We start from the raw sequence: 24,118 nt of genomic DNA on the forward strand, positions 1-24,118 counted from the left end.
AACAGAAAACTAAACCTAAATAGAATTCTTCTGCATGTAAGAGGTTTACTCTATACGGTAAACTAAATTCCAAATACATACTTTTCAAGTTTTAGGAAATGTAATGCTGGAATGTCTTTAGATAAGTATAAAAGCTTTTTATGAAGTGCATGTTGGAAATTGTTAATTACATGTGTTTTAGACAGAAAAAAAAACAAAACAAATGGATAAATTCCTCCTTTCTAGTCAACTAGTCCAATAAAACATAACTGTTGCAGAAAAGACACAAAGCCCTGCCTGCACCTTCTTCCCCATAACCTCTATGGAACAAAGGTCTTATACATCTTAGAAAAGAACAGCAAACCCTGCCCCTTCCAGGGTAGCAGAGAGACTAGTTTGAAGCTGGAGAAAGGAACAGTAAAAAACTCTATTCTAATGGAGGGCAAGAAAAATTCCCGAGTTCTAATAATTAGAGATTCCCCAACTACTTGGAAATGGGCAGGATCAGTGGAAAATCCCACTTCCAAAATCCAGGGCAATACCTGCCTAAAACCAAGTCTGAACCAGAAAAACAGGAAACAACTCCATGTCCACCGAAAACCAGGCTTGCAAGTGCTCAATACAAATAACAGAAGTCTACTACTGTAGAAGGCACCACAGTGTAGAGGACTTCGTTAAAATGTAGGCTTAAAGGAAAGCCTAAAAATCAGGGTAGAATAGGGTAAAACATTCTGACAGACCAGCCCCCAGATAAAGACAAGGTACACATAAAAGAATTTAAGGCATGTGGTGCACTGAGAGTAACTAAAACAAGAAAACACAGTATCTCAGCTGCTGGGTAGAATGACTTAACCTACAACATTAAAGGCCCACCATAAGAGGCAAGCCCGTTTCCAGAATAAATACTATGAATGTCAGTTATTACCACCCTCTATATAATGTCCAGCTTTCAACCAAAAAGCACAAGACGTACAAAGAAGGAAAACTGACAGATTCACAAACTAACAGAACGAGAATCACAGATAAACCATGTGTTAGAACTATCAAAGAATTTTAAAATAACTATTATTAACATATTAAGAGTTAATAGTTGAAAAGATAAGTCCACAATGCATAAACTGATGGGGAATTTTAAAACAAAGTAAGAAACTATAAAAATGTTAGAAATTAAAAAATATAGTAAAAGAGATAATAATGCCTTCAATAGGCTTATCAATAGACTCAATAAGGTTAAAAGAGAATTAGTGGATTTAAAGATAGGCCAATTAAACAAACAAAAAGAGAATAAAAGAATATGTAAAAAGAGAGAGAGAAGGGGTGCCTGGGTGGCTCAGAGGGTTAAGCCTCTGCCTTCGGTTCAGGTCATGGTCCCAGGGTCCTGGGATCGAACCCTGCATCAGGCTCTCTGCTCAGCAGGGAGCCTGCTTCCTCCTCTCTCTCTGCCTGCCTCTCTGCCTACCTCTCTGCCTGCCTCTCTGCCTACCTCTCTGCCTACTTGTGATCACTGTCTGTCAAATAAATAAATAAAATCTTTTAAAAAAAAAGGCAAGGGAAGCAAGGGCAAAAATGAACTATTGGCATTTCATCAAGATCAAAAGCTTTTGCACAGCAAAGGAAACAGTTAACAAAATCAAAAGACAACTGACAGAATGGGAGAAGATATTTGCAAATGACATATCAGATAAAGGACTAGTGTCCAGAATCTATAAAGAACTTAGCAAACTCAACACCCAAAGAACAAATAATCCAATCAAGAAATGGGCAGAGGACATGAGCAGACATTTCTGCAAAGAAGACATCCAGATGGCCAACAGACACATGAAAAGGTGCTCCATATCACTAGGCATCAGGAAAATACAAATCAAAACCACAATGCGATATCACCTCACACCAGTCAGAATGGCTAAAATCAACAAGTCAGGAAATGACAGATGCTGGCGAGGATGCGGAGAAAGGGGAACCCTCCTACACTGTTGGTGGGAATGCAAGCTGGTGCAGCCACTCTGGAAAACAGCATGGAGGTTCCTCAAAATGTTGAAAATAGAACTGCCCTATGACCCAGCAATTGCACTATTGGGTATTTACCCTAAAGATACAAACGTAGTGATCCAAAGGGGCACATGCACCCGAATGTTTATAGCAGCAATGTCCACAATAGCCAAACTATGGAAAGAACCTAGATGTCCATCAACAGATGAATGGATCAAGAAGATGTGGTATATATACACAATGGAATACTATGCAGCCATCAAAAGAAATGAAATCTTGCCATTTGCGACAACATGGATGGAACTAGAGAGTATCATGCTTAGCGAAATAAGTCAAGCAGAGAAAGACAACTATCATATGATCTCCCTGATATGAGGAAGTGGTGATGCAACATGGGGGCTTAAGTAGGTAGGAGAAGAATAAATCAAACAAGATGGGATTGGGAGGGAGACAAACCATAAGTGACTCTTAATCTCACAAAACAAACTGAGGGTTGCTGGGGGGAGGGGTTTGTGAGAAGGGGGTGGGATTATGGACATTGGGGAGGGTACGTGCTTTGGTGAGTGCTGTGAAGTGTGTAAACGTGGTGATTCACAGACCTGTACCCCTGGGGATAAAAATATATGTTTATAAAAAATAATAAATTAAAAAAAAAAAAGAGAGAGAGAGAAGGGAGTGTGTTTGCAAGTGAAATGAAGAACTATGGGGGCGCCTGGGTGGCTCAGTGGGTTAAGCTGCTGCCTTCGGCTCGGGTCATGATCTCAGGGTCCTGGGATCGAGTCCCGCATCGGGCTCTCTGCTCGGCAGGGAGCCTGCTTCCTTCTCTCTCTCTCTCTCTGCCTGCCTCTCAGTGTACTTGTAATTTCTCTCTGTCAAATAAATAAATAAAATCTTAAAAAAAAAAAAAAAGAAATGAAGAACTATGTAAGAGTATCCGTCTGTCATTACAATACTAGAAGCAGAAATGCAGTAGGCCAAATAATGGCTGCTCAAATGTGTCTAAACCATAATCCTTGGTATTTGTGAGTACAATAAAATTCAGTACACAAAATCATACCATCTTTGTTAATTATAAACACAAGAGATGTCTTATATTTGATAGAGTATCTTTAGTAAATAGAGAGGAGGCATCATAATTAATCATGCTCAAAGCTTTCCATCTAAGATGAAGAAAATGCTTTTTCTAACCACTTTTACAGAAAATTGCATTGGAGGTACTAGGTGGTACTATAAGACAAGAAAAAAAAAGGTGCAAAGATTACAATAGGGGATGAAACTACCAATATTCTCAGATGAAATGACTGTGTATATACATATTTATTTAGAAAGAATTATAGATAAATAATTAGGAATAATAAGTAGTTAAAAGTTAGTTCAATATACCAAAATGGATTATATATGCCAGCAAACAATTAAAAATGAAATTTATAAAAGAAATAATTTACAATATAAAATATAAATTCCATTTTTCACCTTGAAGGAATAAGACAGTTTAGAATTACCTCCCACACTATTAACTAGAAATAGGTACAAAATACAGAGGACAGCCGTTTTCAGGCAACAAAAGTAGCATAAGACCATAAACCCTAATTGATTTCCACCATCATTCAGGTTTCTTGCATGGAGGTATTTCCCTTATTAGGGCAAATACAGAACCCAGCAACCATTCTGGGTTGAAAAGACTAAAACCACAGTTCAGGCAGGCCAAGGTGAATAGAATTTGAAGGACAGAACACCCAAGAGGAAAAAGTTATAAAGAGAAGTAATCCCCAAAACAGGAGTCTTCACTTGAATAACAATCTATGTATGTGACATCTGAAAGCTCCCAAGGTTAGAATTAGGACAAATTCTGAGGGAACACAATTATGAAAGAGCTATAACACAAACATTTCCTATAGCTCACAAAGGGCTGAGAAATGTCTGTGTTCCCTCCCACCAAATGAAAAGACCTCATTAAATATATTGAACATTCAGGAGAAGTCCCAGCACACTTTCTTAGTGTAACAAAATTAGCCCAGGAATAAAGGCCACTTTGGACTTGCCTTAAAATACCTTAAAAGTATGACTCATATGGAGGCATAGCATTTTGAATAAATAGTGCTGGAGCAACTGAACAATCGTAGACAAAAATACAAACCTCAATATAAACCTCACACCTTATACAAAAATTAGCTCAAGATGGGTCACAGACTTAAAAGTGAAACTGTTTATGAAGCCATGGAACTTTATGGAAAACATATGAGAAAATTTTTAGGACTCAGTGGGGGTAAGAATTCTTAGACATGACAGCATGGTAAGTCAGACTACAACAAAAATTCAGTGTTCCTTTGCCAAAGACCCTATTAAAAGGATGAAACAAGAAGCCACAGTCTGGAAGAAAACAACTGCAAACCACATTTCTGAGAAAGGCCTAGTATTTAGAAAATACGATGAACTCTGAAGACTTAAAAATAAGAAAGCAATCCAATTATGAAATGGGCAAAAAATATGAACAGATATTACAATGAAGAGAAATTTTAATATTGATGACAAAAAGCGCACAAGAAGATGTTGAGAATCATCTACTAGGAACATGACAAATTAGGAGCACAGTATCAGTACATACCTACCAGAATGACTTAAAAAAAAAAAAAAAAAGACACCACCAAATGTCAGTAAAAATGAAGAGAAACTGGATTATGTATACATTGCTGGTAGAAGTTTTTTTTTAAATAAAACTAATAAGGTACTTATCATAAAACCCAGTAATCTCACTCTTGAGCACTTATACTAGAGAAATGAAAACTTATGTTTATAAAAAAAATTATTCACTACAGCTTTTTTCATAAAAGCCAAAAACTAGAAAAAAACTGAATGGCCTTTAATGAGTGAATGGTTGAACGAACTGTCATATATCCATAACACAGAATACCACTAAGAAATACAAATGGAAGGACCTATTGAACAAGTTGGATGGATCTCACAGTTTTGCGTTTAAATGAGAAAAGGTCATTTTCAAAATGCACCTCTAAAACACCTATGAGTCAAAAAAAAAATTAGAGGGAAATTTAGAAAAAATAATGAAAATTAAAATATTACAATGAAATTTGTTAAACATAGGTAAAACAGTCCTTTAAGGAAAAGTTGTGGCTTTAAAAGCTCATATTAGAAAAGAAGATCTAAAATCAATGGTCTAAGCAAGGGGTCAGTAAATGTTTTCTCTAAAGGGTACAGTAAATATTTTAAGCTTTTAGATAATACTATAGAGAGGTTACAGCAACTTAACTTTGCCATTGTAATGTGAAAGAAATCACAAGCAGTATATAAACAAATTATCTAACTATATACCAATAAAAGTTTATTTTTGATATAAACTGGTGGGAGGCAGATTTAACCCATAAGCCATAGCTTAAACTCCTATTATAAGTGCCCATCCAAAGACTCTAGAAAGAGAAAAAAAAAGTAAGCCTCAAATAATGAAAAGGAATCAGTAAGAGCAGAATTCAGTTTAATAGAAAACACACACAAAAAAAAATTGAAAGAAGCTAATAGCTAATTTCTAGAAAAAATCTAATATTGAAAAATCAATAGCTATTCTAATACTGATAAAATGAGAAAAAGATATTAATTAACAAAATCTGGAATGAAGGAGAGAACATCACTAGAGATCCTATAAATATTTTATTGTATTTTTTATTTTTTTATTTTTATTTTTTTTTAAAGATTTTATTTATTTATTTGACAGAGAGAGATTACAAGCAAGCAGAGAGAGAGGAGGAAGCAGGCTCCCCGCTGAGCAGAGAGCCCGATGCGGGACTCGATCCCAGGACCCTGAGATCACGACCTGAGCCGAAGGCAGCGGCTTAACCCACTGAGTCATCCAGGCACCCTTATTGTATTTTTTAAAAGAATGAATTTATTTGCGAGAGAGAGAGTGAGTGAGAGAGAGGGAGAGAACACGAGCTGAAGGAGGCACAGAGGGAGAGGGAGAAGCAGACTCCCCATTGAGCAGGGAGCCCAAGAACCTGGAATCACAACCTGAGGTGAAGGAAGATGCTTAACCAACTGAGCCACCCAGGCACCCTACAAATATTTTTAAATAATAAAATATAAAAACTTTATGGCAATTAATCCAACAATTTAGGTAAGATGGCTAAATTTTTAGAAGTCATCAATGACCAAAATGTGTAAACCTGGCGATTCACGGACCTGTACCCCTGGGGATAAAAATATATTATATCTTTATAAAAAACAAAAATTTAAAAAAAAAGAAGTCATCAATGACCAAAGCTGATGTGAATCAGTTTTGCAAATAAGCATATTTTTGCCAATAAGCAAAATATGAATAGTCACTGATCCATTAAAGAAACTTAATTTGTAATTTAAAACTCTCCCATAAAGAAAATTTCATTTTGATTTGGCGCCACTGGTGAATTTTCAAACGCTTAAGGATAAATATCACTAAAACTACAAGTAACACTACCTTACACCTTGAAAATAATAAGGAAACTACAGATAATATAATTATTGAGTTAAGAATAGTTCTAAACTACCACATCTACTAAAATTAAGTGGATTAAGCAAAGCTACAGGATATAAAGTCAAATATGCAAAATTAAATTATCTTTTTTTTAAAGATTTTTAAAATTTATTTGACAGACAGAGATCACAAGTAATCAGAGAGGCAGGCACAGAGAGAGGAAGGGAAGCAGGCTCCCTGCTGAGCAAAGAGCCTGATGCAGGGCTCGATCCCAGGACCCTGAAATTATGACCTGAGCCGAAGGCAGAAGCTTTAACCCACTGAGCCACCCAGGCACTCCGACTTGTCTTTCTATACACGATAAACATCCAGTTAACATGTTTCATTTTTCTCTGCTCTACTGAGGTATAATTGACACAGGCAGTCATCAATTTACTCTGTGTTAAGATAAACTTATTTGTATTTTGTATAAATGGAGACATACAGTATTGGCTCTTTTCTGTTTGCCTTCTAATTCAAAATTGGAAATTTAAAGTAAAAATTTTAATTAGAATATCATCAAAGACAAGTAAAAATAATAAAAATGAAAAAAGCAAGCATAAGACTTTACAATGAAAACTATATTAAGTTGCTGAAAGTAAAGATCTCAGTGAATGCATATAGACAATGTTCAAAGGTTGGAAGACTCAATATTATTAAGACATCAATTCTCCTTAAATTTAAAGATTCATCAAAATCCTAATTAAAACTGCAGCAGTTTTCTTTTAGAAACTGTCAAGTACAAACAAATTCTAAAATTTATATGAAAATGCCTATAACCTAGGACAGTTAAGCAACTGTAGAAGGGTAGAGAGTTAGAAAACTTGTACTACCTGCTTTGAAGATTTACTATAAAGTTGCAGTGAAGAAGACAGTAAAGTATTGGCATAAGAATAGCCATATAGGTCATAGAACAGTATGGAATCTAGAAATAGATCCACACATAGATGGTCAACTGATTTTAAACCAGTGTGCCAAGATAATATAATGGTGCTGAAAAACTGATATGAAAATGATTAAAAACAAACCCCAACATTTTTCTGACCATATAGATAGAAATTAAGTGAATGGATCACAGACCTAATTATAAAAGCTGAAAACCACAATTTTAAAAGAAAATGTGTAAGAATATATTCATGACTTTTGGGTAAAGATTTCTTAGGACACTAAGACACATATCACTACAGAAAAGACTTTTGAAACAATGGACTTTATCAAAATTAGAAAGTTCCTATTCTAAACACTTTTAACAAAATAAAAATATAAAAGTGAACAGAAAAATTACGCAATCTAACAGAGGACATATATTCAGAATATATAACGAACTCTTACAAATCAATGAGAAAAACAATCCAATTTTTTTTAAACAGCAGAAGATTTCACTGGCCCATAACACATACAAAAAAATAAACCTTCTCACCATTAATCATTAGGAAAACTGAAAATAAAACCAAATGAAATATGCTTACCTAGCCATTATAAAGCCTTAAAATAAAAAGATTAACAATACCAGTGTTGACAAGAATGGAGAACAAATTGGCACTTTTACACATTGTTGACAGGAATATAATACGATACAACCACTTTGCAAAATAGCAGTTTCTTATAAGGAGAAGCATAATACTTACTATACAACCAGCAGTTTTACTCTAAGTTATTTACCCAAGAATGTATGTCCAAGACAAGCCTTATACTCAAATGCCCACAGAATATTAAATGTCCACAGAAAACAAAAAGATACGGATAAATCTCAGAATCTCAAAAACTGAGTGGAAGAAGATAGAGACACACACAAAAATACATTTTGTATGATTCCATCTACATGAAACCCTAGAAAAGTCAAATTTAAGTTATACTATTAAAAAGTACATAAATCCCTATGACCCTGCAATTGCACTACTGGGTATTTACCCCAAAGATACAGATGTAGTGAAAAGAAGGGCCATCTGTACCCCAATGTTCATAGCAGCAATGGCCATGGTCGCCAAACTGTGGAAAGAACCAAGATGCCCTTCAACAGACTAATGGGTAAGGAAGATGTGGTCCATATACACTATGGAGTATTATGCCTCCATCAGAAAGGATGAATGAATACCCAACTTCTCTATCAACATGGACGGGAGTGGAAGAGATTATGCTGAGTGAAATAAATCAAGCAGAGAGAGTCAATTATCATATGGTTTCACTTATTTGTGGAACATAAGAAATAACATGGAGGACATGGGGAGATGGAGAGGAGAAGGGAGTTGGGGGAAATTGGAGGGGGAGATGAATCATGAGAGACTATGGACTCGGAAAAACAACGTGAGGGTTTTGAAGGGGCAGGGGTGGGAAGTTAGGTGAGCCTGGTGGTGGGTATTAAGGAGGGCATGTAGTGCATGGAGCACTGAGTGTGGTGCATAAACAACGAATTCTGGTACACTGAAAAGAAATTACAAAAATAAAAATAAATTTTAAAAAAGTACATAAGTGTTTGCCTGAGGCAAAGATGGATGAATTACATATGGAGCACAAGGGAGCTTTCTGGGGTAATGGGTGGTTTTATAGGTATATAAACTGATCAAAACTCATTAAAATAGGGGCGCCTGGGTGGCTCAGTGGGTTAAGCCGCTGCCTTCGGCTCAGGTCATGATCTCGGGGACCCGGGATCGAGCCCCACATCGGGCTCTCTGCTCAGCAGGGAGCCTGCTTCCTCCTCTCTCTCTCTCTCTCTCTGCCTGCCTCTCTGCCTACTTGTGATCTCTGTCTGTCAAATAAATAAATAAAATCTTAAAAAAAAAAACTCATTAAAATGATAAAGTCCGTTGTTTCAAAAGTATACTCAAAAGGAGTATTTTTATTGAGTTCAAACAATATAAATAAATGGTCTCAATAATAATGATTTGAAAACTAGCTAGAGAAAAACAATAAATACAAAATATTAAAATCCTAAGAATAAATGAAATACGAACGTGTAAATTTCTGCCTAGAAAACTAAATATTGTTACTAGGAAAAACTCAGAAACAAAATGAAGAAATGTGAAGAATATATGATGCTCATAGTTTGAAAATTTCAATACTGAAGGAGATCTATACATGCAATATAGATTTTAGTTGTACTAGATCCATGAATTCCATGCATAGCCAAACTCCATCAAGATTTTTAAAATATGGATACTGACAAATTGATTCTAAAATTTAAATAGAAATGCTAAGTATCAAGAATATTTTGGACTTAATTGAAAAAGAAGTGGACAAAGTGGAAAGATCTTACTCAACCAGATCCTGACCTTTATTAAACCTAAAGCTAATTATGACAGTATGGCACAAGGATACACAGGCAAATGGGGCAGAACTGAGTGGCAAGCCATATCCAGCATTTAGGGGCACTTGATCTGTGACAGAGTGGCAGAGATAGGAGGAAGGAAGAGTTTTTAAAGTAAATGATGATGGGTCATCCTGACATTCATATTACTCTACCTCCATTAAATTTACAGAACTCAATTCTAAATGGACTGTATGTATAAATATAAAAGATAATAAAGCAGCCAGGAGATAAGGTGGGGGAAATGTAGGCAAAAATTTCATCTATAATAGAAAAAGCATTAAGACTTGACAAATTGAGTTTCAGTAAAATTACAACTTCTGTGGACCCAAACAGAGCATATAAATGCATAGAGAAGATACAGAATGGGAGAAGATATATATAAAACATATAATCTTCAAACGATCCATTTTCAAATACATAAAGAACCTTACAAATTATTAACAAGAAGAAAAACAACTCAATTTTTAAAAATGGGAAAGAGATTTCAATAGGCAAATCACAAAAGAATAAAACCAAAAGACCAATAAATATGTAAGAAGATGCTCACCCATTAACCACAGGAAAATGCAAACTACAAATACGATGAAATACTTCGAACAAAAGGGCTAAAATTTAAGAATGACCATACTAAGTACCATTGAAGTTATGAAGAAACAGGAACTCTCATATGCCGCTGCAGAATTAGTAAACTTTCATAAGCACTCCAGGAAATTGTTTGGGATTATCTAGTAAAACTGAACACGCACAGTCACGTGAATCAGCAGTTCTACTCCTTGTTATTTAACCCACATACATGCACGCAAGCAAATGTGTGGCACACTCAAGAGTAATGTCAAGCAGCATCACTGCATAAAAAGCATCATTATTTTTAATAGTCTAAACCTAGAAAATTCTAAAATGCCCATCATCGGTAAAAAAGACTAGTGAATTATAGTATCCAACCACAAAGGAATAAAAATGGAATAAAAATAAAACTATTACTACATGCAACATAGATGAATCTCATAAACAAAGCTGAACAAAAGACACTCCAAAACAAAAGAACATGTACTGTGCAATTTCATTTACATAAAATTCAAAAAAATACAAAGATGCCCTCATATTAAAAGTCAGGATTATAAATGAGGAGCAAGATTACTGATAGGAAAAGGAACACAAGGTGGAGGTTTTTGGGGTACTTGGAACATTGTATTTCCTGAGTTGAGTGATGGTAACATGAGTGTCTTCACTGTTTCACTGAGCTTTTATACTCTGCATTTGTGTAATTCTTGAATTTAAAACATGAATACATATCACTTCTCAGCCTTTGGCTAAGATCAAGTGTAAAACATGAATACACACACACACACACACACACACACACACACACACGTATGTGTGTGTGATTTAACTCTAAGACTGTGGACTAATCTTCCAGGAATGCTCTGTGATGTGCTACCATAAATTTTTATCTATTCAGCTTGAAGAAAAAGATAATGCTCATTTGTTCAATTACATGTATTATATATAATTTTGCAGATTTATTTTGAAAGTCTGTATTTTAAACTTTTCATCACCACTGCAAAGATGCACAATGTTATCATGTTACCATTTGTGCATGTTTTTACTGTAACAGAAATAGTAACATGCTATATGACAATGGATGACAAATCCAACAGGGTCACTGAACATCAGTCACCACCTCTGTTTAGGCCCTGAAATATAGTGACTTTTAAAAATGCCAGAACAATACAATTATATGCAATATAGCACAAAATTCATAATTAGCTCTTCTCAAAAATTCTAAATTATACCTTTGTATTTACTGTGTACTGTTTCACTATGTTTGAAGATGGAGTTGGAAAATGAGTATAAAAGATAGTTATGTATACCTCATGTTTTCAGCTGAGTCTTCTGGCATTGGAGCAACAGTTTGTACAGCTGGAAGGTTTTTGCTGGTAGCACCATTCACAAAACTAGAAGAGGAGGAAGAGGAGGAGGACCCTGAATCCACGGCACCTGTTCCCAAAATAATAATTTTTAGCCTTAAGCATATTTAACAAAATAATTTTCATTATATCATTACTATCTGATTTTGAAGATTTAGTCATCTGAATTTCAAAACAGAATTCAACAATTAAAAAATCATTTGGCCATTATGCCCTAATAACTCTTCATAATTACAAATAATAGCTGTTGCACTAAAATCCAGTTGATTTACTTATAATATTCTAACAGAAGTACATTATTACAAATGGGGTATAAATAAAAGACATCAACAAATGAAAATAATTTTAGATAAAATGAGGCCGATAAACAATTCAAATTTAGAAATGAAAAATTTATTTTTATTGTTATATTGTAATATTTTAATTTTCACCATCTAAGATATAATTTACAACAAACTGAGCATAAATCTATGGCCCTGAAGCATCAAATGCTTATTTTGATAAAATGATTGTTTTAAGAAGGGCTATAATGAATATAATTGTACCTGCTTTTAAAATAATGAGTTCTCCTCAACGATATCAAGATGACACTTTGGAACAGACTTTTCTATAATACACCATGTAAGTATATTAAAGAGCTGTGGAGTTGAGGGACATCTAGTGTTCCTGAATATTATCTTATCTCACACTATTTCTCATAAAACTGAACTGCTACTGGGATTCTGCTGTAACACTAACCTGCCCAAACTGCCAAAACACTAAACACAACTGCCAAAAACTAAACTGGACAATGGGCCCAGTTTAAGTGTAGGTATAAAAAATGTGTGTGTGTGTGTGTGTGTGTGTGTGTAGGTGTATCTGTACATATTTCTGAGGAGGACATTTAATTACTTACATTTTATTTTCCACTGTAATATTATGTACTTTATACATAATATTATATTATCATTATATTTCTTGCTACCATCACTTTCTGTATTCATAAAATAGAAATTATAAGGAAATATAACTTGTTTCATATAAAGATAAAAAAGAGGTAATATAATTTTCCTTTAACCTCTCTCTCAAAAATTAGGAATTATTCATTAGACACTAAATGTAGACTTCTTTCAACTATACTGGCATATTTTCAAAATCTTAACATGTTTTTTGATATATATTTTGGTAAAACAGTATTTTTCTTCCTATTTCTAGAAAGCAGAATGAATATATAGAATGAGATTATAAACTATATAGAAAAACTTTGAAGTCTTCAGACAAGGTGGATATATTTATTTATAATATAGATAAACTAAGGGTGTTATGTTCTTTAACACAATGCCATTACTAATGTTTATTTGCTAATATAAATATGCTTGATAGAGTATATTCTACTTACTAAAACCCCATAAATGTGTTGGTCATGATATGTCAGACTCAGGTGGTATGATAAACAAGATAGATAGAGAAAGCACATAGAAGAGCTATGAAATTCATAAAAATGGGAAGAATCTAAGTAATGATAATAGATGGAAAAGTTCAAGGCTATACAGTTTGGAGAAGAGAAGGCTACTATAGTCAGGGAAGAAAAGTCAGGGATCATCTTGCGTTGTATAAATACCTAAAACGGAATCACAAAGATTTGGGTAAGGATTTATTTAGCTAATAATCAACAGGAACATTTCTGGAAATTTACATAAATAAAGGTTATTTTAGGCAGGCTTTTAAAATTTGTAGTGATTTGGAATTTTCTGTTCCTAGTATCATTAGGAAAATGTTGGACAATGAATTAGATACAACTGTAATCTAAGTACATAAATTAATTCAATGTCAAATAATGGTTCTTATTCACATGCATTTTTTTCCCCATCACCTTGAGGCTCTTGCAAACCATTCAAGTTCTTAGGGGAGCTCTGCCTTTCCTTAGAGGATTTTGCAAAAAATATACATTAGGATTCAACCAGTAAATGTCACTAAATCTATTTTCTATCACTAACATATTTTGTGATATTCTTGATACTGTTTACTAATTTTTATATATCAAACTCCAATGTTTAAATTATCTTTTGGTCTTCCTCCCCAAATAACTTTCAGCAATCTGATTTAACTCTGAAAGTAAACAGCACTGTGCTTTGAGAGGACTCAAAACAAAAACAATAGTGTCCTCTAAAATGACCACTAAAAATGTCTTAGAAGTACAGATAAATTCTAAAAGGTGGTAACATAAAGTAGAACCTTCTTAAAGATTATGACAATCCCAAATGATTAGAGCAATTTAATTTTTAAGATAAAATAAGCAGAAAAATGAAGATAAAGAAAACAGAAAGAAAAAGATGAGGTATCACAAAAATATATAAGGACAATACCTGTTGTATTAATCATACTTTTTGGTGTAGCTCCAGTAGCAGCAAATATATTAGAAGTACTGCCAGTTGGCAGCCCACTTCCAGCAGCAGTGGCTCCCACAGTGGTTACAGCCAAACTACCTGGAGGTGGCTTCTTAACAGGTACCACAACACTCCTGGAAAGTAAGAAGTGATGGAAAATAACCAACACAAGGCTTAAGATGAAATCCAACCCTGCTACGACATATTCAGTCAACATTTAATTGTCCTTTTTTTTTCTTTCTCTCTCTTTCTTTCTTTTTATTTCTGAGTCCAATTTCATTGGTGAAGGAGATATGGACATTAGGATATATTGTGAAATGTGTTCACTTTTATTCATTTGGTAAATGTTTAAGTAGAATGTGGAGTTTTCTTAAGATGGCTTGTAGTATAGCTATAATCATGATTCTGGAAAAACTGCGAAAATGTGTGCTCAAGTTAGAATATTTTGCATCTGCATAATCTTTTGGCAAAATATGCATAAAATGTCCTTCTTACCCATATTATATTCTCCATTTGTAAAATAATCATAACATAAAAACCATTCCAAAAGCCAGATTCTGAAGCTTCTTCATAGTAAAGCTAAAAATTAACCAAGGACTACTGAATAACATCTAATGGCATAATAAGATTACAGTTTATTTTTCTGAAAAAAAATTTAGTTATTTTTCATAGTTGTTATAATGAAAAAGAACTCAATGATACACTCGATACTCAGTTAAAGATCTATTTAGCTTTCAAGACTTGACATTTTGAACACAGGTGTTTCCCATGTTACTTTAACATAGATGAATTTCACACTATAAAGTTCTGAATTTGTCATTGTGTTAACCTGAAGTAAATTTAAAAATTTTTTAAATTAGTATAATTTTAAAAGATAAACTATTTATCTAAAATAATAAGTATCTATATTTCTAAATAAAGTAGGGAAGCTTCATTCTTCTCAAAGTATACAGACTGAAACTTCATAGAAAAAGTATTTACCAGTGTTACTCAACCATCATTGAGCTTTTTCATCTAGAGAGTAGATGTATGAGATGCTATAAGCTCAAATGTAATGCTTGAAAACTAATGACTGACGGTACAAAACTCTCCAAACTAAACTAGTTCTCGTAAATATGCCTATACACATTTTAAAAATTTTAATTGTCCCATTAAAAAGCTTTACTTAAAATCATATTAGTGGCTTATCCTCAAGTAAGTCTATAGCTTAAGCTTCCTTAATAACATTGTTTTTCCTAGAAACACTTATGTTGCTGTCTTCAATGATTTCTTCAATATCAAAAAGCTAAATTTATAAGAATAATTACTCTCAATTTAAGGAATACTTAAAACTTTTTTTGTGACCAAATGTATTGCAGTCTTAAATAATTTTACTCATGCCAAAAAATTTCTACATTATCTCTTTCTGGATATTTTCTTCTTTACTCTTTATAGGTGGAATCTAATTCATTAGACTCAATCTTGAACTCTTAACTATCTTATCTAATTTCCAAAAGTACACTTTATGCTTTCAACCCTTTCACTGGCCATTCCTCATCCAATGCCTTCATTTATTACATTTTGAGAAGCCATGTGACATTATGGAAAGAATACAGGACATGGAGCTAGAAGACTAAATCTTGAGACCTAAATCACTTTCAAGTTGTGTGATTTTAAATTTCAGTTCTTCATTGCAAATATGGCAAGATGTATGCCATATACTTCACATATAACTGGAGAAATTAAATGAGATTGTATTTAAAAGGGTTTTTTTTTTTTTTTAGCATAAGCTGTCTTATAAATGTTATTATTACCACTGTGTAAAGTGAAATAATTCTCTGCCTACATCATATAAGGTAGGTGGTTATACTGATCTATCAAAAGAAAAAAAAACTAGTATTTTGGGTTTATCGTCAAAACTCTTCTCTAAACTTCTAAACTGTTGAGATGCACTATTTTCCTGGATATCCAGCAAGAAGACAAAATTATCAACTCTCAATTTGAAAAAAAGTTATTAGTAATCTATAACACTTTTTTTTAAACAACTCATTAAAATCCCTGTGGATAAAATAAGAAACACGGGCTGGTTTATAGTGCTGTGAGACAGATTTATATATTGTAGGAGAACTATCACCCAAAATTCCTAATTAACAGGTCATCACCAAATTTGGGCAGAAATTTTTATTAACGGACTACTACAGCATCTTGTCAAGTGCTGAGGCTATGCAAAATATATTCTGAAAAACAGTTATATTAATGAGAGAAAAAAATTTTATCTCAACAACCTGTAACAATAGCTTGTAAATAAATACAAACAATATTAAATGCCAGTCTCCTTAAGAACGGAAAGCATCTGGTTCAATAGCAATTAATGTGAAAGTCTTCAGAAACTTCATTGACAGCGAACACAGCAAATCTGGTAGTGCAAAATGGCGTTTAAATATAGTAAAACAGTGGCTAAAAAACCCAGTTTTCAATGACAGATGGATCAGAGTTAGAATTCTACCTTCCACAATTTCTAGCTGTGTGGTATTAGGCAAGTAAATCTAAGTTCCATTCTCCTCACCTTTAAAATGAGACTCATAACAGTTTGTAGCTTATAAGATTTTTAGAAAGATGAGTATAAAATACATATAAAATGTTTAGCACTTTGCCTGGAATACCATGTGATCTATAGCAATTGTTAGGACTGCTATAGCTTCCAAAAGTGCTGATGCAACCTAGGTCTGCACCAGCAACACTACACAGTTTTGAAAGAAGTGATAATCCTGACATCCTTTTTGATTGTCAGACTTCATAAACAAAATCTTGTGTGCAGTTCTAGGCATCAGATTTCAAGAATAATGACAAACAGCATCATGCCCATAAAAGAAAAAGTCATGGGAGGGAAGGCTGAGAGACCAGAAAATTATAGTTAAACAAACAAACAAACAAAACAAACAAAAAAACAACTTTTTTTTTAAAATCTGAAGGTATATGAAAAGGAAAGAAGAAGAAACTATATATCTCCCTATCAAATTAAAACCAACAGGAAGAAGGTTCTCTAGTAACTTTTAGGAGCTCCAGTTTCCAACTACTGATGTGTTCAAATGACTAGGAAAATCATGTCACCAGAGCTGGGTTGAGAGAGGTGGGAAGCTGGCTTTGACTGACTTCTCAGATCCTGTCTCAGTCTACAACTTCATGCAGCCTACTCTTTCTTCTTTGAGTATAATGGCCAGATGGTTTACAGAATCAGAGTACGGTACATTCTGTTCCTTAATATCATTCCTTCAACACTGCCCATTCCCTAACACATCAAAACATTCTGTTTCCTAACAATCTACTTTATAAATAATCCATAAGTTTGCATTTATTAATATGCATTGATTAACATATTATGTGAAAACTGAACTTTTAGCTCTTACAAGGTCTTCTTTCAGTGACTCAACATGTTCTACTTGGTAACTTATTCTATCCGTACTAAAAGGCTTAACCTTACCTAGGAGTCTTCATAACTATTGTGGGTACCCATTTCGATTCCATAAATATGCTAAAGTATACATAAAATTCTGAAGTGCATACACTTTTTCTAGGGTGAGCAAATAATTATCTGGGTTTCAAAAATACAGCCACAAAAAAGTTAAGACCCACCAATATAGACTATTAACATATTCCACTCTCCTTCTAGATCTGCTATTCATACAGTTGCGTACATAGAATCCTCTATACTACACACACATTACCAACTGCATTTTTCTATCTCAAGAACATTGTTTCCATGTTTTCCTAAACAATTTCACAATTCTGCTCCATAACCTTAAGACAGCAAACTATAAATAAGTAGATTATTCCTCTGTACTACATAAAACTCATGCATACTCTAAGGTTGTGAAGGTTATCATCAAAACAGCACAAGTCAAGAAATTATTCAATCTAACTCACATCAACAAAATGTTCCATTCAGTGATTAACTATGTTTTGTGATAGAGTGAGCGATATATAATACATATAAATGTAAATTTTCCATCACTGAATTTATCCTATCTCAAAACCAGAAATTTGGGCTGTAATCTGAGATTCATTTGTTCATTTATTCAACAAATACTTACTGAGCCTCTGACAGTAAGGTGAGGTGTGGTTCTAAATTCTGACATATAGAAATATATGGAACAAACAAAACCTCTGCCTTCATGGAACTTATATTCCAATATGGAGAGACACAAGATACAATAACATGAATGGGTTAATACAGTATATGAGATGGAAAGTGCTATGAGAAAAATAAAGCACAGACAAGAATAAGGAGAACTGCTTAGAGAACACTTACTAAAAATAGTAGTATTTGAGGAAACACTGGAAGGTGTAGGAGGAGCAAGCTATAAGATATCCAGGAAAGAGTGTAAGACTGTCACAGGCATGGTTTGTTTCCTTCTCCTAATGTCATCCATGCTATTCCTTCTGTTCCACAAATTATAAATGAAACCACATGAAAATTGTTTTTCTCTGCTTAACTTATTTCATTCAGCATAATCTCCTCTAGTTCCATCCATGGTATGCAAAAGTTGGGCTTTCATCTTTTCTGAAGGCTGAGTAATATTCCATTGTGTATAGGGACCACATCTTCTTTATCCATTTGCCTGTTGAAGGGGGTATCTTGGCTCTTTCCACAGTTTAGCTCTTGTGGACGTTGCTGCTATTGGGGCACCAATGGCCCTTCTTTTTACCCCATCTGTGTCTTTGGGGTAAATACCCAGCAGTGCAATTGCTGGGTCTTCAGATAGTTGTATTTTTAATTTTTTTTTTTTAAGAATCTCCACACTGTTTTCCAATGTGGCTGCACCAGCTTGCATTCTCACTAACAGTGTAATAGAGTTCCCCTTTCCCGATATCCTTTCCAACATATGTTGTTTCTTGCCTTGTCAATTTTGGCCATTCTAACTGGCTAAACTGGTAAGGTCTTAACAAACCATGAAAGACTATGGACTATGGGAAACAAACTGAAGGTTTCAGGCGGGGGAGATGGGCTAGCCCAGACTTGGGTATTAAGGAGGGCATGCATTGCATGGAGCACTGGGTGTTACATGCAAACAATGAATCATGGAACACATGGAACATCAAAAATTAATGATGTAATGTATGGTGAGTAACATAATAAAATAAAAAAAAATGCAAAAGCAAAAAAAAAAAAGCAAAAGCAAAAGCAAAAAAAAAAAAAAAAAAAAAGAGTGTCACAGGTAGTGGGACCAGGAAGAAGGCTAGTGTTGAGTCTAGAAGATGTGGAGGCTTGTAAGAGGTGAGACCAAGGTAAGTGGGGTTCTGATCATAGGTCCTTATAGTCCATTGTAAAGACGTTGGCTTTTTCTCACAGTGGATCAGAAGCTACTAAAACCTTATGAACAAGGGAGGAATTTGATCTCAGGTTAAGGAGGACCATTCTGACAGTTGTATTAAGGATACACTTAATGGGGGAAGGGAAAGTAGTAGGAGTTTAGTGTAATAAACCAAGCAAGAAATGATATAGTTTGGATCGGAATGGCAAAATATAGTCAATATTTTGACTATATTAAGAAGGCAGAGAAAACAGCACTTGTGGAAGACTGGATGTGAGTGTGAGAGTAAAGTCAAAGAAGATGTAAAGATTTTTGCCTTAAGCAGAATGAAGGGCAGAGCTGCCATTAACTAAGATAGGGGCGAACATGGTTGGAGCAGTTATTAATCATCCAAATATATTGAAAAAACTATTGGATAGAGGAATCTCTAATCGAGGAGAGAGGACTGGGCTGAGACATAAATTTGGGAATCATCAACGTAAATGCTATTTAATGGCAGGAAATTGGATGAAATCACCGAAGAAGTGAGTTCAAGTGGATAGGAGAAGTGGTTCAAGGACAGAGTCCTGGAGAGTCCATTAATTATTTCTGTGGCTCTTATAAAAAGATTTTTAGTTTATCTGTATATTCAAGATTTGGCCTATGTATAAAGTAAGATAGTGAAGATAAGGGTTTTTCAATAGTGACTCATCAAGGCAAATGAGTTTTGCAATTGTTTGTGACACCCTAAAAGAATCCCTTTCTTCTTTCTGCTCCCTCTCTCTTTTCTGTAACACTTATTGAGCACTGACAGGTTAAAGGAATACAACTTCCCTGACAAGTTTGAGGGATAAAAAGAAAGTAAGATATAACCAATGCCTTAGAGATACCTGAAGGAAATACAAGAAACCAACAAATCAACTGTGCAATATATTTCAATAACTGCTTTGATCAAAGTTATGCACAGGATCTTTCAGGAACACAATGGATGTGCATTATCTGGGAACAGTGAGCTGAATCTAAAAGTAGCACAATAGGAATTAGCCAAGAGGAGAAAAAGTTCAGTAATAAAGCCTTAGTGAGGCAAAGACATAGGAAAAAACATAGTAGATTGAAGGAACTGAAAATACATCCTTATCACTGATAAAAGGTAAGGACGTTTCAAACTAAGAAGTTCATCATCTTTTGTTTTGTAATATATTTTGTAATAAGCAAAAATTATTTCAGAATTTTTATCAGTTTTGCATTTAAGAAAAATGACTCTGGCAGAAATGTGGAAGATACACTGGCTGGGGTGGTGGAGACCTGGAAATAGTGAGGCCAATTAGGAGATAAGACAAAGAATCCACTTGAGATTCTTTGTCCTAAAGTGAGCTGATAGCTTTGGGAATGGACATGTCCTATCTTTTCTGGAACTCAGGTCTTTTAACCAAGTTCAAAAATAGCTATCTGCTACTTTTTTAAGACTCATTACAAGATCATTTCATTTATGATAGGGTTTGGAACTTTATGGGACTTTTAAGGAATAATGCATTATTTTATATGCTGACAAAGCCAAAGAGAATAAAAGTAATATCACACAACTAATTTTGTAATCCATTATTATTATTATTGAGATCCATTATTAATGACCAATTCTCCTAATTTCCAGATTAACACTCTTCCCTAGCAAGGCTTATATAAATGCTAAACATTTATCTGGAAAGAAAAAATTGAAGCTTAGGAAAGAAACAATGCTACTGACTTTAGGCTGACACTACAATTTATTGCAGCTCATCAGATATCACAAGGCTACTGCTATGACATTTTCATGTTTTATATGTCTTTATTTTGTAAAATATTTAGAATACCAATGAAAAAATATGTATAAGAAATAATTGAGTATTTCATTAATCTACTCCTTAAAGAGAGATACTTTTTCAGTTCACTGACTTGTCTGTGAAAATGCCAGGAGAGACAAAGGCAACATTAGGGACATTAGGATACCATCATGCTTAGTCAAAACTGCATCTTCCGGCAACTGGCCTTAAAATACTATACCCAGGACACTTGGGAGCATAATGAAAGCTGGAATTTCAGTGCCTAGACTTCATAGATACCTTGAAATGTAAAGGTTGGCAGACTTTTAATCAGTTTGGCTTACAATTACTTGTTCATCCTTTAAGTGATACAAGCAAAACACTTCACAAAAATTAATAAAGGAAGAGAAATGGAAGTCCTCAGCAGTAACTGTAATTTTTAATAATCTTTAATCAATGTAGGTAGATTCCATCACGTATATCAAACATTTCTTTATTATTTTCCCTAAATTGTCATCCTTAGCATTAATGTTAAAAATGTTAATATTAGAAAGCTAGAGAGAAAATAGCTACCCGAATCTTATTCTTTAAGTTTAATAATATAAAGGCTATCTATATTGCTTTTTTAGTCCTATAATATTTACAAATTTTATTTTAGAGATTTTCTTATTCAGAGAATAAAACACTTGAAAGTGAGGAAATTAGGTTTGAATGGAAAAATATACAGAACATTCTGCCTGAACTTATCAAACCCAGTGATTCAAATATAAGTTGGGATTGTAAAATCAAAAGAGATGAAATATAAATCATGAAAGATCGATGTTTGTTATCCAGAGAAGCAACACAATTGTGAGTTTTTTGTTATATCCCAGACATAAAATAATTTTCCAAAACACAGTAACAGTTAAAAGGAAGAAGCATATTGCCCCCCCCCATCTTTTGTCCAAACTAAGGCGTGGGGGGGAGGTGCGGAGAAATAGCTTAGAAATCCCTGGGGAATTAAGACTGACCTAAATCACAAATATATACCAAAATGTCCAAAAATAAAATCATGTGGACATATAAGATTACAATCTTAACATAAAAGATAGGATAAAACTTAATTGGTGGTTTTAGAGAAAAGCATTACACCAACCTAAAAGTTACACAGGTACTAATGTATAAAAAATATAGCTCAGCTAGAGTATTTTATAAATTATAAATCTATATTTAAATCTATCAAAAGAGATTGCATTGCTGGGGAACTTCGCAATTTGGCTTATGTGTTCTATGATGAGATTATTAAGTACTTCTCTCCAAAATAAAACCATGATAATGTTATCATTTCCTAACTGTATTTTCTCTATATACAGTGTTTCCTCACTATAGAATAGTACCAGTGAATTGCTAGCATTTTCAGTGCTTTGCAATCATAAAAACGAATTTGTTAGGGCCACTCAGTGTAATCAGACATTTATGAAAATCTGCACAGGTGATGACTGGAAGAAATGGAGGAAAAAGCATCAGTACTTTCCAGATATGTTAATAAGACTATTTATACAGTATTTCATAATACATTGTGAGAAAATAATACTGACAGAAAAGTTTTATTTTAGGTAAGTCTAAATGTTTCTAAAATTGAGGTTGTAATTTAACTAAAGAAAATATTATAAATCTCACAACTGAAATTCATAAATGCTCCATCCCAAGTGGGGAGAAACACCCTATGTGGAACACAAGTTAACATAACTCAAATTACATCAGTTGTTTTAGGAAGCTATTTTCAAATTTGCTGTATAGAATGAGTATAAAGAATACATTGTTAGCATGCTTAGAATAAAACCAATAAACTGTTGGTTAACAAAAGTAAAATCCTAGGTGATCTCCATTGGCATTGAGCACTATTATCAGGAAGCATGATTTAGTTACAGAGAAAGGAGCAACTAAGACTGTAGCTATTTTTCAACTAAAGGTAAAAATGAAAAATATATTATTGGTAGAGTAAGACCCATGATAATTCTGTGTTTGAAACTGGTAGTCATCAGGACTTTGTTTCTGAGTCCTGTCATCTTCGATCCTATTTTCAAGGAATTCAATCTGATGTTAAAAGACATGTCATAACTTGGATTTCAGATTTTAGTGCTTCAGAAATATGTTTATATACTTCATAATGTAATTATAGCTACCTTAAGACAGATAAGGCAAATGGTAGCAATATATTGGAAGTATAATTGAAAAATGCAGTTGTCCAGAAGCACTTGTGGGGATGATGCCTCTGAAAAGCTGCTCAAAGCTCTAGAGTTTGAAGTTAAATTTTTGATGTTGTCACTCTCAATCTATTGAATGGCTGACAGACAATCAAACCCGTCTGGCTGGCTGGCAGCTCATTTTGCTGGCAGGTGGCAAACAATTAGACACACCAATTTGTGCCTCCTGATGACATTAAAGCATGAAACTAAGTTGTATGCAGGGCCTAGTGATTTGTGTGAAAGCATTTCAAAAATAATACTCTTTGCCGTGGCAACTCATTTCAGACTGCCACCTCCCATTATGGCTTTGAGCAGTGAAGACGACAGACTTGAGTTACGTGCAGTGCAAGGCCGCTTCTGTTCAATCCGTCATCAGCGCCCCCTGAGACCTCAATCCCCTCCTTTCATCAATATCACCTCATCATTTACATTTGATAGTACTTGAGCTACTGCATATATTAACTACACTAGAGACCCTTTTCCTAAAAAGAACTGAAGTATGCTTTGTGTGCCTCGATTTCATTTCTACTTATGCAATTTAGAATAATGATCCCACTCCCACTGCACTTTGCACAAATGCTACAAGGAACAAATGGAAAGTTCTATTTTTTTTAAAGCAATATTCACTAAAGTGTAATAAATTTTGAGTAGCTGTGAATATTGGCACTTTTGTTGTTTTAATGAAAACATTGTTCTAAGAATAATTCAAATTAAAACAAAAAATGTTGAATTTTTATTTCACTGGATTCTCTTA

General features: G+C 34.0%; 1 protein-coding gene across 7 annotated transcripts in view; it reads right to left on the minus strand.

Annotated features, from left to right (window-relative positions):
- Positions 1-24,118, minus strand: part of NBEA (neurobeachin) — a 685,682-nt gene that overhangs the window by 407,359 nt on the left and 254,205 nt on the right. For 6 of the 7 annotated variants that reach the window (XM_059144024.1, XM_059144021.1, XM_059144034.1 and 3 more), the window contains 2 exons: positions 14,047-14,201; positions 11,645-11,771 (listed from right to left, as the gene is read on the minus strand). In XM_059144024.1, coding sequence (XP_059000007.1) covers positions 11,645-11,771; positions 14,047-14,201 — 282 coding nt within the window. The remainder of the gene's footprint in view (positions 1-11,644; positions 11,772-14,046; positions 14,202-24,118) is intronic. The other variant, XM_059144025.1, reaches the window with a different exon arrangement.

Source organism: Mustela lutreola, chromosome 13 (genome assembly GCF_030435805.1).
Source record: "Mustela lutreola isolate mMusLut2 chromosome 13, mMusLut2.pri, whole genome shotgun sequence".
Taxonomy (NCBI): domain Eukaryota; kingdom Metazoa; phylum Chordata; class Mammalia; order Carnivora; family Mustelidae; genus Mustela; species Mustela lutreola.